Raw genomic sequence first — 16,706 nt, 5'->3', positions numbered from 1 at the left:
AATAGTGAATCAGTTTCAAAATATGCGCGCACAGCGACGGTGTAATTCTCTCTAAAGGATCTTCGTTTTCAGAAACATTAAAGTTCTGCATTTCCACTACTCGTTGTTTGGCAACTTGTGGGCGTCCTTTCACACATTTAATGCTTATTTTCAATTAATATTTTTGATAAAATGTCGAGATGCAAGGAAGATGCATAAGTAGACCCACAGGGAGACAAGACATTGTCAGGCAATATCATTTGTTCACATTTTCAAGTTATTTCAAAAAGACGCCTAACATTCGTCTAACATCAGTCGTAGCTCAGTTTCTGATTACTTGGTGAAAGTTAAAACAAAATACTCGGCCTTACAATGATAATGCCAGATAGAAAATGAGCAGTTCTTCCAATGCTTTCACGCAGCACACGAATCTACAAAGAATTTAACTTAGTATCTTTATTTTTGCTTAAACAGCATAGGTAACTGGCTTTCATTGTGCCTCGAATATTGGCTGTGTACTGGAATATGGGTAGTACCTCGAGTTGGGCGGCTGACAACGGCGATTTGAGTAATACATATGAGGCAAAAAAGTCTATTGATGTAACTATAACGTGTTAAGCGTTCTACTGTCTAACCGACGACAGGGCACAGTTCCACGACCTTTGCCCCTGAATATCTGTGTTGCAGCCCATCAAATCGTTGTAGTTGAGAGACGTGCGCTGGTGAATAAAGAAGAGAAATGCAACATGGCCTCCGCACGGAAGAAGCAAGATGAGAAGCATTTAAAAATATTACGGGAATTAGTGTCGTTACCAGCAAACAAAGAGTGTTTTGATTGTCATCAGAGAGGGCCGACTTACGTGAACATGACAATTGGATCATTTGTTTGCACATCATGCTCGGGGATGCTGTAAGTGTATAACTGCTATCACTTAATTGTTAAAAGACTTCATTATACAGCAAATGCACCACTGACAGCGGGTTCTGACAGCCTGTTTGTAACATTGCTGTTGCCTCTCATCGTGGTGCGGTTGCATTTTAACGACATATGAATATTTCATTATTAGTGCTGAATTATTTTTTTGCATGTGCTAGTGTGAAAAAGGGGCGAACGTAATCTAAACGCCTATCAGAAAAACAATCTTTTGCGGGAAGGCACAGTAGCCCCCATTCCGCTGTGAATTACTGGGTGTTTACAAGGCTGTTTCATTACATGGCTACTTCAATTTTTGTTATACTCTCATTCTCGCTGACTAAAAAAACAAATAGCTCTCTCTTAAATCAAGAATTCTGATCTCAAAAGCGTTGAAATTTTGATTTTGTACCTTGTTTACGCAAACGTACCCTGTTTTACGACGTACCTATTAATGTTACCAAACTATTAATTCAGAGTTAGTTATCATCCTTGTTGTCGGTCCTCTCCAGAAGCCGTTTAAGTAGCGCTGTTGTTTATATAAACATTGGCATTAAGAGAACTGGGTTTTAGTGTTCATTGGCAGCACATAAGAATATGACACATTGATGCACCACAAAGCATGGAGGCATATAGTTGGAAATAGTTACGGGACAGCTTACCTGTTTTATTAATAAAGAATGACAGCAACGTATGAAATCTATTTGGTAAATGCACTGTCACATTGTGTTAGGTATAACTGTTCTTTCATGTACTGTTACATATACTTGTTTTCTATTAACACCAGTCCATTGTATTAAAAAACTGATGACGTACTCTTAGGGATATACTGCAACCACCTATGTATCGGTCACACAGGGATTGTAAAGATAAGATTAATTACTGTATGCACAGAGGCCTTCAAACAATTGTTCTTCCCACACTCCATATGTGAATGGATCAGGAAGAAACCCTGATAACTAGTACAATGTGATGTACTTGCTGCCATGGATCTCATGGTGGTTTGCGGAGTATATATATAGATGTAGTTTTATTGAAGTGTAAAGGACATTGTCAGAAATAGTTGTGAATTTTGTTCATTTCTTTTTGAAGCAAAGTACTGTATATTGTCCACAGTAGTTTAGTTGTCATGTAGCCTACAGCAATTCATTCACTTACTGTTGTGGTGTTTGGGGATACCTTAAGAAATTTGTTAACGTTGAACAGTTAATTGCAAAAATAAAAAGTTTGGATATGTACTGTAACTAGACAAGTCTTGCAGAGAATATTCAAGTGACGAAATAGATAAAATCCTTCACATTTGCATCAACCAGCAGTTCCATGTACTTTATGCCTCTTTATGTAATCAAAGGATTTTATATGTAAATTTGTTACTTTCATATAAAGCGTGGTACAAAGCTTTGTTGCCATATCTCCAAAACTGTGGATTTGGTGATTTTTTGAAATAGTATGTGTTTTTTATCAATGTCCCCCCTTAACATAGATTTATTGTAGAATCTTAGAATATATTCTGAACTTGAACATAATGACGTGTCTTGAACAGAATGATCTCGTCAGTGCCAACCAGCATGGATTTTTAAAACATTGATCATGTGAGACCCAAATTGTCCCTTTCTCACACAACATACTGAAATTTTGGATCAAGGCAATCAAGTAGGTGCTGTATTTCTTGATTTTCGAAAAGCATTTGACTCAATACCATATCTACATTTATTGTCAAAACTATGATCATATGGGGTATTGTGAAATTTATGACTGGACTGAGGACTTTTTGGTAGGGAGGATGCAGCATGTTATCTTGGATGGAGAGTCATGGTCAGATGTAGAAGTAGCTTCAGGTGTGCCAAAGGGAAGTATGTTGGAACTCAGGATTTTTGCAGATGACGGAGTTATCTATAATGAAGCCCTATCTGAAAGAAGCTGCATAAATATTCAGTTATATCTTCATAAGATTTCAAAGTGGTGCAGTGATTGGCAACTTAAGTCTTCAGAAGTGTATAATTTTGCACTGCACAAAGTGAAAACAAAAAAATGTAATATCCTATGACTACCAATGAGTCACTGTTGGAATTGATCAACTCGTAGAAATACCTGGGTTAAAACATTGTAAGGATATGAAATGGAATGATCACATAGGTTCAGTCTTGGGGAAAACAGTGGTGCTTACAAGTCACTCATGTGACCATTTCTAGAATATTTCTCAAGTGTGTGGGACCTGTACCGGGTAGGACTAACAGGGGTAATTGAACATCTACAGAGAAGGGCAACTCAATTGGTCACAGGTTTGTTTAACAGTGGGATAGTTTAACAGAGGTACTGAAGGAATTGAACTGGAAGACTCTTGAAGATAGACATGAACTACCCCGAGAAAGTCTACTGACAAAGTTTAAAGAACCAGCTTTAAATGATTACTCCAGTAATATACTACAAACCCCAACTTATTGCACACGTAGTGATCGTGATGATAAGATAAAAATAATTACTGCACGCACAGAGGCATTCAAACAACCATTTTTCCCACGCTTCATACATGTATGGATCAGGAAGAAACCCCAATAACTGGTACAGTGGGACATACCCTCTTCCATGCACCTCACGGTAGTTTGCAGAATATACATTTAAATGTAAATATACATATGAGTACAAAAGATAAGTAATGGGACAAATAAAAATCAATCATAGTGGTGTCGTGTAGAACACTTAACCCAACTAAGTACTTTTTATACCTTACCAAACCAAACACCAGGATTTTAACAATGCTCTTATACCACTCATAAATTGTAGCCACACTTTGAGGTCCTTTACCATACTCTTAATGAAAATTATGTTGCACAGTTGTTGCAGACTTTGATTCTTCAAAGCAAAACACACAGTGAACATGCATGCCATCAGTGAAGACAGCCATGTTTCCTACAACTGTCATTAGCACTTGTGATGGTGGCGATTTGGTACTAGTGTCCTATATGAGTCGAAGCTTGATCTACTTCCCTACAAACTGTGTCAAGACTAGGTCTGTAAGTTGAGTGAAAAACCTCAGAAGCACCCTGCATAATAAAAAAAGAAATGTGTTGTTAATGAAAATTGAGTCGGGGGGGGGGGGGGAATCAATATTTGAAGATGTGTTCAAGGGCAAGTTCCCATATTCATACTTCAGGAAAACTGGTATCAGGTAAGAGAATCCAAATAGCCCATGTGATGTGATAAACACGTAGGTGTGTGTCCATAGGTGGCAGTACACATTTTGTCTCTGAAGGTATGTACTAGCTAGCAATTGTGCCTCCAATTTATTGGCTTTCTGAATTGAATGTTCCTTTGACCTGAGCTGATATGGTCTTACTATGCTGGTTCTGTGGAATCTGTGAAAGTGAGGGAAAAAGTACAGCAGTTATATACTCTGAGGGCATGGAACTCTGCTGTGTGGTTTAGTGAAGGAGTACTCTGGGGTAAAATATTCAAGAAGTAAAATAGTCCTCCATTCATATTTGGGCAGGGATCAGTAGTGGTTATTGCCAGAATAAAAAGTAGATCTGATAATCTGATGTTTTACAGGTCAGAGCATGAACTGTCAGATACATTAATAATACTGATAGGCTAGACAAACTAAAGAGAGATGAATAGATTGGAGTTAGATAAAATGATAAGAAGTGAAATGCATTGGCAGGAAGAATGGGCCTTATGATAAGGAGAATATAGGGTGGTCAAAAGAAAATTGGTTAGTGCAGAAGTTGGTCTAATAATGACCCAAAAAAATGGGAATGGGTGTGAACAATATAATCAATATATTATCATAGCCAAGATAGATACAATGCCACAATATACCACAGATGGAGAGGACTGAAAGGGGGGAAACTTCCTGGTATACTTTTTGAACAGCCCACAATTTATTAATTGCAGACACTTCGTTTAAGAACAGTGAAGGAAGTTGAATACACGGAAGAGACTGGGGCACACTGGAAGGTTTCAAATGGGTTATATAATAGTGAAACAAATTTAGAAATATTTTCAAGAGTCTTTTCCCTCTGTGTACCGTTATCCCTTTCCCTTGAGTGGACTGTGCTGTTTGTGTTGGTTCTGCCTTGATTTCTGCCATCCTAGATCATGGGGCTAATGACCTTACTGTTTGGTCCCCTCACTTGAATCAACCAAGCAACCATTTCCAAGAGCGGACATAGATTCACATCATAATTTATCGAATATATAATGCGAACTAAGTTGAAGAAGAAGGGGGGGGGGGCAGGTGGAGGAGGGGTAAGAAAGTAAGGAATATTGATTTTTTGAGAGTTTCAGATGAAACATTAGTCAGTGACTAATGCATTACTAAAGCTTGGAGCTGGGTCACAGCCCAAGCCATCAAGAACAGTTTCGTTCATGCTGCTGAAACTAAAGACACGTTCAGTGACACTGATGATCTGCCATTGTGTGCATCTTTGCCAGAAATCAACTGTGAAATTCTCAATCAGCGCGACTATGAAATATATGCAACAGTAGGTGATGAGTTTGTTACATCCAAAGTGCAAACTGGAGACGAAATTGCATGAGCTTCTTACATCCAAAGTGAAAACTGGAGACGAAATTGGAAATGAAGTGAAGAATCGGGGTCATAGTGCCGTGAGTGAGTGAGGGAGGTGAAGAAGAAGAAGAAGAAGAAGGGGGGGGGAGGAGGAGGAGAGAGTGTCCCTACCATTAGTGATACATTAGAAGCCAGGAATATGTTCTATGAAGCTGGGGAGGAAGCAGTGAAATTGCAAATGAAATAATGAATATGGAATGTAATTTAGCAAGTGTGTATTGGGCAGATAAACAGCAGAGTAAAATGACTGATGATTTCATTCCCGAGTAAAGAAGTTTGGTGAGTATTAGACACACTGCTGTATATACTGTATCCATGTAAGTTTAATAGTGAAAACTGTATGAAAATAAAAAAGGCTAAATAAATTTGTCCTGTTCCATTTGCCACCACAAAAGACTGAAAGTAACAAATATTTGTTACAGCAATGATCCTTTATAACAAAATAATTTTGAAGGTCCTTTGAATGTTGTCATAACCAGGTTCCACTGTATGTTTAAACTACAGTGTAATGAATTGTAGGGACAACTGAAAAATTTGTGCCACATCAGGATCAAACCTGGATTTTCTGCGTTTTGCAAACAGTCTTAACTGTTAGGCTATCTCAGTGCAGCTCCATTTCTGACTCAGACCTACAGTCAGTGATGTTTCCGCCATTGATTTCTGAACACTACTACTTGCAGTTCTTGCATGGAATGTGTGGGATCAGTGCCACTGCGGGAAACTGCGTCCATCAAGAACTGTGTCGTACTGTGCCGCAAGAGATACATATGAAATAAATTATATGCACTGAAATGAAATTAATGATTTGCTGGGAATTAAATCGATGAAAGTGCAATAATGTGAAATGGTGTTGTTGGTGACGATGAAAGTATTGAGTCAAGGTTGTAGGTGTGGTCAAGTATGGTAATGATTTGGCAGTTGCTCCTGATATGCAGGAAATCCAGATTCTAGTCTCGGTCTGGCACAAATTTTCTGTTGTCACAGCATATTTATGTAATAAGGCATGGTTCCCAAAGGCTAAACCATCTGCCATCTGTTTACAAAAAATGGAACATCTGGTAGAAGCCAACCTGTAGCTAGATAAAGTTGGTTTCTGGAGAAATGTAAGAACATGCAAGACATTACAAACGCTGTGATTAATTTTAGAAGATATTTCTAACATATCTTTCATTAGAAAAAGTTTTTGACAAAGTTAATATAATTTATGAAATTCTGAAGGTATCTGACAATATACAGGATACAAAAGGGTAACTGCAACTGGTACAAATACCGTATTGCAATTGTATTATGGAAATGGGATATGATACAGAGAAGGCAACAATATTATGAAATGGAAAGTTGCTACTCACCATGTAGTCGAGATGCTGAGTCGCACATAGGCACAACAAAAAGACTGTCACAAATTTTTTGTTGTTGTGCCTATCTGCGACTCAGCATCTCTGCTATACTTGCTTCAATGGCAGGGAGAGCAGGTGTCGTTCTGATGGGTGCAGGACATGTGGGGTGGGAAATGAACAGGCAGATCGGGCTGCCAAGGAGGCCTACAGAGAACAGAATGTGGCACAATGTCCTATTCCCATACAGGCTCTCATTTATGTACTACATAGGAAGTTTGCACAATTGCAGGATGAGGAATGGATGGCTGACCATAACAGACAATAAGCTGCTGTTGGTGAATTCAACTATCCACCTGTGGCACTCCTCCTGCCGGTTCGCTCAAGTGGGATGAAGTGAACCTCGCCCGTCTTCAAATTGGGCACTACCCTCTTAATACAGCTTTTTACTACAGCAAGAGGACCCCCCCCCCCCCCCAATTTTGTGATGCTTGTGATGTGCATATCCCTGTGCGCCATATGTTTCTACTGCGATGCAAAGGCTGAAGCCAATATTGGTTGAGATACGCCCTCTAATTGTATTTTAGCTGATGATGAGATGAGTGTGACTAAAGTTTTAAAATTTTCTGATGTGTCTGGACTCCGGCCTAAGCTTTTAGGCTTGAGGTTTTAGTGTGTTGCAGGGTGGCTGGCTTAACCTTTTTTTTTATTCTTGCAGTCAGCCACATCCATATGCTGCTTTGTTTTACCTCCTTCTACCACTTTCTTCCTGTTTAGTTGATGTTTTAATATTGGCATTTCATGCTTCAGTTTGTGGGCACACCTATATAGTTTCCCACATTTTGTTACTTTCAGTTTCTGTGCTGTTGTATACTCCTGTTAAATGTATTCTCTTGTCTCAAACTGTTTTCACGTGTGTGCTGAAGACCTCGATGTGCACCCATCCCAAGATATCCATCCCCCCCCCCCTCTCTCTCTCTCTCCCCCCCCCTCCCTCTCTCCCACCCCCTCCCTCTCTCCCTCCCCCTCCCTCTCTCCCTCTCTCTCTTCCCCCCCTCCTCTGTGTCTGGCTGTGTGTCAATATAAATCTTCTGTATGTGTGGTCTGTATAATATTGTTCCAGCACTGTTATATATCAGAAAATAATGAATATTGTTGCTTGCTGTCTTCTTTAACATTAATTTGAAATAAATATTTTCATTAATATTTCTGCAATTATCAGCTTATTTATTACAATTTACTGCTCACAGCCGCGGACTGACACCACCTCACAGGGTAAAATCAATGTCCATGGCCAGTTTTACGCCTGAGGAAATTGATATGGTGAAATCGAGAGGAAATGAGGTAACAAAATATGGTTCATATTTGCCTTTTTTATAACTCATTGTGAGCTAACTAGTGTGTTTATATTCAGTAAGTTATTTTCTCTTTCTAACACACACACACACACACACATACACACACAGAGTATTAGTCACAGCTAATGAATCCTGTTTCCTGATTAAAGGTTTGCTGAGGCACACACCTTTAACCAGGCAGTAAAATTCAGCATAGGGAATACTTTTCCAAAGGAAGAGATTTTGCTCCAATAATAATTCTGATACTCTTGAAAACCAGTCTATCTGTTCCACACATTATGATTCTGCAGACACACTGCAACTTGAAATGAGTGGAAGACAATTTGTGGTAGGTGGAAGCTATGAATTAACAGTGTACGAGGTGTGGCTGAGTGACTTAAGAGCATTGCTTTCAAACTAATGTTAGAGATTCGGTTTCCAAATTTTTGATAATGTGCTTCCAGTAATCAGTGTGACAGAGATCAAACGTACTGATGGAACATGCTTTGAAAATATGGTGCTCTGCATAGAACAGTAACTGACAACATTTGTTGCTATCACATACAGGTTCATTATTTACAGATAACATGTGCAATGTGCCATCATTGGCTCCTTATTCATTGCGTGAACAGCATCAGAAATGCACTAATTGTCAAAAACAGTCACTTACCCATTTATCCTGAATGGTTTTCAAAAGAGAGTGAATGTTTCAGAATGATGTATGTTCTCCATGAACGTGTATTATGACCTGATATGAATGTGGGCTTAAGTCTTCAGAGGTTATTCTGTGGTAAATGCTACCATTCATAATGAAAAACTGTAAAAGTTCATGGAAAGTCTGCGATGCAACAAGATCCTAGCATACATGTCTTTCAGACATATCCACAGTGTGCTCAGTGGACTGAAACATGAGCTCACGACTGGCCATTCCATAACCTGATATATTCAGTCTTTACACGATATCCCTTGTGATGCCGAGGATTTATTGTAAAGTAGACTGAATTCAGGGTCAACATCATTCAAATGTTGCAGTACTCACAGATCTCGTTGTTGTTCATATTGGACTTGACAGTTCCTTGTACTCTTGCATGGTAAGGAGTACAAAGATGGCTTGACATCCAAGCCGTCTTTTGATTTTCATATCAAAGGTTATATTTGTAGTCTCTCCTTTGTGGCTAACTCAGTGATCCCTCTGTCCTCCTTGTACGTTTGTTGTACCAGATCTGTGAGCTTTTTTAAATTTTTCCCATTTGATTATTACACGATCCACAAGTGTCTCCAGTATTGTGTGTAACTACTATGTAATTGCTAGTAACAAAATTCTCTTCTATCGGGGGCTAATATAAATTTAGATTCTAGGACTTCCATTTCTACAAAGTGCTTAAGCCTTCTGTTGTTTCTGTGGTAGGTAGGCATAATAATGTGTGAATTTAGTGCCAGTCCTTCCTAAAGTACTGGTAATTCTTATTCCATGGCATATGTGCATGTTCTAGCTTGCAGCTCCACTCTCATAATAGTTTGAAAAGAGCTGAATTTTTCATGGTTATGCCTGTGATTTTGTATTAAATATTTGATGTGTTCTAATCAAAATATCTCATGGTCATACTAAGACTGTGGTGGCCACGACATCATTTTTTACAAATGCCGTTTCCTTAAATCTCTCCAGTTACACTTTGTTTCTTTCTATTTACCCTCAACAACATTAACACGGGTTTCCAATTCTCTGTGTCTTTCGTCACATGTACATGCCCTCTCAGCCTCAAAATATACTTCCACTAGTTCTTGCTATACCTTACCGTGTGTCCTTAGTCTTTCACAGTGACTTGCTTTAATAAAATCTTCTTGGTTTTCAAGCCACATCACTTAGAATAAAACATTGGAGGTTTCAAGAGCTATCTGTGCCTTCGTCATCAGCAGTTAAAACCAGTTACTGCGGGGACTGGCAATGTGTTGCGTTTATGTAGGGTGTAATGGCAGCATCCTCCCCAGGGGACTCATGTTTCTTTTGAGAGTTCGTGCATGACACTCGTGTGACCCTGAGGTATTGCAGCCTAGTCTTCATTCCTAGGCTGTACTTCCTTCCCTTTGCCCCATCCTCCCTGTCCTTCCTCCTCCCTCTCTGCCCCCTCCTTCCTCTCTCTGTGTTCTTACTTACATTGACCTGTCTGTCCCACTGGTTTCCTGTATTCCATGCAGTTTTGTGCCCTTTGCCTTTTTTTTTTTTTTTTTGGGTCATCCTTCCTTTTTAGCGTTTTTGGTCCCTCTTTGAAGTTTGACCTTCACTTCTAAATTTCTCTCCGTAGTGTGAGCCATTTGGGGAAAGATGCCCTGCCTAGAGTCTATGGTGTGGATCCCCCCTCTGTTGTTGGTGTTACGGCACACAGGGGGCATAAGATTCTTCTCCACGATACTATCCTTTGTCACCCAACCACTTACACAGTTCCTTCCAAGCTGTCACTGTACGTCTTTCCGTTTCTGGATTCACCTTCTCTCTTTATGCCATATACATTCCATCATCCACCCCAACGGCAAAAGCCAATCTCTTTCATCTCCGTGGTCAGGTGCAACCCCCCTGTTTGCTGGTTGGGAATTCAGCACCCACCATCCGCTTTGGGGATTTCCGCATCCTTGTCGAAGAGACTCCCTGTTGATTGACCTTTTCCACCAAATAGATCATGTTTGCCTCAACCCTGGGGAACCTATATTTTTGTCTGCCTCCACATCAACCTACTCTCATTTGGACCTTTCGGTTTGTCCTGTTTGGCTAGCTCGGCGCTTTGAATGGTTTGCTCTATCTGATACACACTCGAGTGACCATTTTCAATGTGCCCTTTGGTTACAGTCACAACTGCCATGCCCCTGTGGGCCCGGGAATTAAAATAGGCCCAAGGTATTCCTGCCTGTCATAAGAGACAACTAAAAGAGTCTCTCACATTTCAGCCTTTATGTGATGGTGCCCTGTAAGGTTTGACTGGCATTTTCCAAAATTTTCCAAAAAAGTGAGCCAATTTGGGAAGGGCACCTTACATGGTGCATAGTGTCCATCATGCGCTGAGACCTCTTAAATCCTTCATCGATGTGGATTTGCACTTCCGCTGATTCTCCTGCTCTTGGGCAAGGTCACCCTCCTGGGTGCGTTTTACTTCATCCTCACTGTTTTCTGCACTGTTGACAATGATGGACTTCTTAGCTCATTTGGACCTGATATCCAGCACGGCAGCAAGTTTGTTGTGGTGGGGCTGCCATGTACCCTGTTGGTTGTAGCCCCCTGACCACACAGGGATCTCTCTGCTGACGCCTGCACCATTAACTCCCCACGTATGCCAAAGAGTAGATGCCCATCACCCTGGGGCATCAGGAATCCCGGAAATGGCCATCCTGCCAGGTGGCCTTTGCTGCGGCTGGGTGGTGCCCATGGGGAGGGCCCCAGGTCGGAGTGGGTGGCATCAGGGTGGATGACCCCCCCTGCGGGTCCGGGGTAAGAATAGGCCCGAGGTATTCCTGCCTGTCATAAGAGGCGACTAAAAGGAGTTTCAATCGTTTCGACCTTCCATGTGATGGTCCCCCTTGGAGTTTTACCTCCATTTTTCAAAATTCTACAGAAGTACGAGCCTTTTGGGGAAGGACACCTTATGTGGTGTCTCACTGGTCCTCAGTGCACTAAGACCTTGGCACTCAGCATTGTAACGGCGTTGTAACCACACCCACTATTCCTCAAATTGGGCCTAAACGCCTGATGGGTTGCACAAGTTACGCCCATAGTGTGTCCCCATCTGCACCTACGATCATGATGGACTTTCCATGGCACCCGAAATCCAGCACGGTAGCCAGCCCGTTGTGGTGGGGTCGTCATGTACCCTCTGGGTTGTAGCCCCCTGACAACACAGGGATCGTACTGCCGATACCTGAGCTGCACCCTCCCCACGTCGGCCAAGGAGTAGATGCCCATCTCGTTGGGACATCAGGACTCCCGGCAACGGTCATCCTGCCAGGTGGCCCTGGCTGAGGCTGGGTGGTGCCCGTGGGGAGAGCCCCTGGTCGGAGTGGGTGGTATCGGGGCGGACGTTTCGCAGATGAAACGTCAACATGTATCGGGTCGCTCTGCGGCAGAGTCTTTTAAAAAGAAAGGTACTGTCACTGGTTCTGGTTCTCCTACCCTTCCCCCTTGGCCACTCCCTGGGAGGAAGGACAGGCCCGCCGGCTTGGGGCGAAGTACTTCCCCCGCTATTTAGTCTGTTCTCGGACCGACGGGGGGACGTTCGCCACCTCCAAGCCCATGTTCTTTGTCCAGCACATCGAGGACATCTTCGGGGAAATCGAGGCTCTTAGTAAAATGCGTTCGGGGTCCGTTCTTATAAAGACCACCTCCGCCACTCAGTCGGCGGCGCTCCAGGCGTGCGACCGACTAGGGGACATCCCAATGTCCATTGTCCTGCATCTGGCACTGAATAGGACGCAGGGGGTTATTTTTCATCGGGACCTCCTGCTGCAATCTGATGAGGAGCTCAGGGCCAACCTGGAGTGCCGAGGCGTGCATTTCGTCCAGCGAGTCCAACGCGGCCCCAAAGACCGTCGCATCGACACCGGGGCCTTTATCCTCGCCTTCGAGGGGGACGTTCTCCCGGAGAAGGTAAAGGTGATGTGCGACGTGCGACCTTACGTCCCGCCTCCTATGCGCTGCTTTCGGTGTTTGCGCTTTGGGCACATGTCGTCACGGTGTGAGGCTGAGCCCCTTTGTGGCGATTGTGGACGTCCTCTTCGTGAGGAACATACATGCACCCCACCACCTCGGTGCGTCAATTGTCCTGGCATCCACTCGCCTAGATCTTTAGACTGCCCCGCCTATCAGATGGAGAAGATGATTCACGAATTAAAAACTTTGGATCGCCTCTCTTATTCTGAGGCCAGGAAGAAGTATGACCGCCTCCATCCCGTGACGTTGACAACTTCGTTTGCCTCAGTCGTGTCCACTCCTTCCACAGTATCCTCACCCGTATCCTGTCCCCCCCTCCACCTCCTCACCCCATCCGGGGTCTATGCCTCCGCCTCCCAAATCCCTCCCTTCCAAATCCTCCTCCCTTGCGGCCCCTGCCTCCTCTGCCCCAGGGGCCACCCTTCCTCCTCCTCCCCCTCCGCCGCCTGAGAAGCGATCCTCTTCTCAGGCGTCCATCGGGGAAACGTTACAGACCCCGGCTTCCGAGGTCCGGCGTTCCAAAACGGACCCCGCGCGTGAGGACCTTCTTCGGGTCCAGCCTCATTGGACTTCCCAGAAGGCCTCCAAGAAGAAGTCTTTATCCCCCTCTCCACCCCAGCGCGTTTCGTCTGACGCTCCATCCGTGAGTCGCTGCTCCCGGCCGTCCTCAGTTTCGCCGGGACGCTCTGCTGCCAGGCGCTCAGCTGGCCTCTCGTCGGCGAATGATGCTGCCCCTCCTACGCAACCCGGGAAAGCGGCCGCAGCTGGCGACGACTCAATGGAACAGGATCCGCCTCCCGCCGGTTGTAGCGTTGTTCCCTCGAAACCTGGCCCTCCACGGCCGTCGAGGTGACCAGCTCTTCACCCGTTTCGCTCCCCCTTTTTTCTGACTAGTGATGGCTTTGTTACATTGGAACATAAGAGGTATTCGATCTAATCGGGAGGAATTACAACTGCTCCTCCGCCTGCACTGTCCGCTCGTCCTTGGTCTCCAGGAAACCAAGTTGCGCCCAACTGACCGTATTGCTTTTACCCACTATACCTCGGAGCGGTCTGACCTCACCCCTGTGGACGGTATTCCAGCTCATGGTGGGGTCATGTTGCTCGTTCGGGATGATGTCTATTACCATCCCATCCCATTGACCACCCCACTCCAAGAAATAGCTGTCCGTATTACTCTTTCTGCCTTTACTTTTTCCGTTTGTACCGTCTACACTCCATCGTCATCCACAGTTAGTCGGGCTGACGTGATGCACCTGATTGTTCAGCTTCCTCCGCCGTTTTTATTGTTTGGCGACTTCAGTGCCCATCATCCCCTTTGGGGCTCTCCTGCATCCTGTCAGAGAGGCTCCCGCTTGGCGGATGTCTTCAACCATCTCAATCTTGTCTGCCTCAATACTGGCGCCCCGACTTTCCTCTCAGACTCTACTCATACCTACTCCCACTTGGACCTCTCGATCTGTTCTACCACTCTTGCCCGTCGGTTCAAGTGGTATGTCCTTTCTGACACCTATTCAAGCGACCACTTCCCCTGTGTCATTCGTCTCCTGCACCACACCCCATTCCCACGTCCTTCAAGCTGGAACATACCGAAAGCTGACTGGGGACTTTACTCCTCCCTGGCGACCTTTCCGGACCACAATTTTCTCAGTTGTGACAGTCAGGTCAAATACCTCACGGCTGTTATCATCAATGCTGCCGAACGTTCCATTCCTCGTATTACCTCTTCTTCACGTCGCGTTTCCGTCCCCTGGTGGAATGAGGCTTGTAGAGACGCTATCCGTGCTTGACGACGTGCTTTACGCACCTTTTGCCGCCATCCTACGTTGGCGAATTGTATTTGATACAAACGACTCCGAGCACAATGCCGTAGAGTCATCAAAGACAGCAAAAAAGATTGTTGGGCCTCTTTCACCAGCTCCTTTTAACAGTTTTACTCCCTCTTCTGTCGTCTGGGGTGGCCTGTGCCGGCTGTCGGGCATTAAGGCCCACTCCTCGGTACCTGGCCTGACTTCAGGTAATGAGGTTCTTGTTGATCCTGTGGATGTCTCCAACGCCTTCGGCTGCTTTTTCGCGGAGGTTTCAAGCTCCGCCCATTACCACCCTGCCTTCCTTCCCAGGAAAGAGGCAGAAGAGGCTCGGCGACCTTCCTTGCACTCGCTGAATCTGGAAAATTATAATGCCCCCTTTACTATGCGGGAACTCGAACGTGCACTTGTACTGTCCCGGTCCTCTGCTCCGGGGCCAGATGCCATTCACGTTCAGATGCTGGCCCACCTTTCTCCGGCAGGCAAAAGCTTCCTTCTTCGTACCTACAATCGCGTCTGGACCGAAGGTCAAGTCCCCATGCGTTGGCGTGACGCCGTCGTTGTTCCTATACCCAAACCCGGGAAGGATAGACACCTTCCTTCTAGTTACCGCCCCATTTCTCTTACAAGCTGTGTCTGTAAGGTGATGGAGCGCATGGTTAACGCTCGGTTAGTTTGGATTCTTGAATCTCGACGGCTACTTACGAATGTTCAATGCGGCTTTCGTCGCCGCCGCTCCGCTGTTGACCACCTTGTGACCTTGTCGACATTCATCATGAACAACTTTTTGCGAAAGCGCCAAACGGTAGCCGTGTTCTTCGATTTGGAGAAGGCTTATGATACCTGTTGGAGAGGAGGTATCCTCCGCACTATGCACAGGTGGGGTCTACGCAGTCGCCTGCCCCTTTTTATTGATTCCTTTTTAACAGATCGAAAGTTTAGGGTACGTGTGGGTTCCGTATTGTCCGACGTCTTCCTCCAGGAGAACAGAGTGCCTCAGGGCTCCGTCTTGAGCGTAGCCCTTTTTGCCATAGCGATCAATCCAATTATGGATTGCATTCCACCTGTCTCAGGCTCTCTTTTTGTCGATGACTTCGCCATCTACTGCAGTGCCCAGAGAACATGCCTCCTGGAGCGCTGCCTTCAGTGTTGTCTAGTCAGCCTATACTCATGGAGTGTGGCAAATGCCTTCCGGTTCTCTGAAGAGAAGACGGTTTGCATCAACTTTTGGCGATATAAAGCGTTCCTTCAGCCATCCTTACATCTCGGTCCCGTTGTTCTCCCATTCGTGGAAACATCTAAGTTTCTAGGGCTCACACTGGACAGGAAACTTTGTTGGTCTCCGCACGTCTCTTATTTGGCTGCCCGTTGTACACATTCCCTTAATGTCCTCAGAGTTCTTAGTGGTTCATCTTGGGGAGCGGATCGCACTGTCCTGCTTCGCTTTTATCGGTCCATAGTCCGATCAAAGCTGGATTATGGGAGCCTCGTCTACTCGTCTGCTCGGCCATGCCTCTTACGCCGTCTCGACTCCATCCACCATTGGACCATTGGGGGTTACGTCTTGCGACAGGAGCATACTACACTAGTCCCGCCGAGAGTCTTTATGCTGAAGCTGCCGAATTACCATTGACCTACTGGTGCGACGTACTGCTTTGTCGGTATGCCTGCCGGCTGTTGTCAATGCCCGACCACCCATCTTATCAGTCCTTCTTCGCCGATTCTCTCGACCGTCAGTATGGGTTGTATGTGTCTGCCCTGCTGCCCCCTGGAGTCCGCTTTCGTCGCCTGCTTCGACACCACCGTGGCTCCAGGCTCCGGTTCATATTTATCTCGAACTCAGCTCGCTCCCGAAGGAGGGTACTCCAGCTGCAGTGTATTGCTCACGGTTTGTCGAACTTCGTGCGCAACTTGCCAGTCACACCTTTATTTACACTGATGGCTCCAAAACTGACGATGGTGTCGGCTGTGCCTTTGTCGTCGGGGCCGGCACCTTTAAATACCGGCTCCTTGACCAGTGTTCCAGCTTTACGGCCAAGCTTTTTGCTCTCCATCAGGCTGTTCAGTATGCC

The 16,706-nt window shown here is 44.8% G+C and overlaps 1 protein-coding gene across 2 annotated transcripts in view; it reads left to right on the top strand.

Annotated features, from left to right (window-relative positions):
• Positions 1–450: 450 nt before the first annotated feature.
• Positions 451–16,706, top strand: part of LOC126236489 (arf-GAP domain and FG repeat-containing protein 1) — a 118,717-nt gene continuing 102,461 nt past the window's right edge. The window contains exons 1-3 of one of the 2 annotated variants that reach the window (XM_049945840.1): positions 455–579; positions 667–889; positions 8,047–8,140. In XM_049945840.1, coding sequence (XP_049801797.1) covers positions 726–889; positions 8,047–8,140 — 258 coding nt within the window. In that variant the 5' untranslated portion in view covers positions 455–579; positions 667–725. Of the gene's footprint in view, positions 890–8,046; positions 8,141–16,706 lie in introns of both variants that reach the window. The other variant, XM_049945841.1, reaches the window with a different exon arrangement.

This window comes from Schistocerca nitens, chromosome 2 (assembly GCF_023898315.1).
Source record: "Schistocerca nitens isolate TAMUIC-IGC-003100 chromosome 2, iqSchNite1.1, whole genome shotgun sequence".
Lineage (NCBI taxonomy): Eukaryota > Metazoa > Arthropoda > Insecta > Orthoptera > Acrididae > Schistocerca > Schistocerca nitens.
This window is presented reverse-complemented; position numbering and strand designations above follow the sequence as displayed.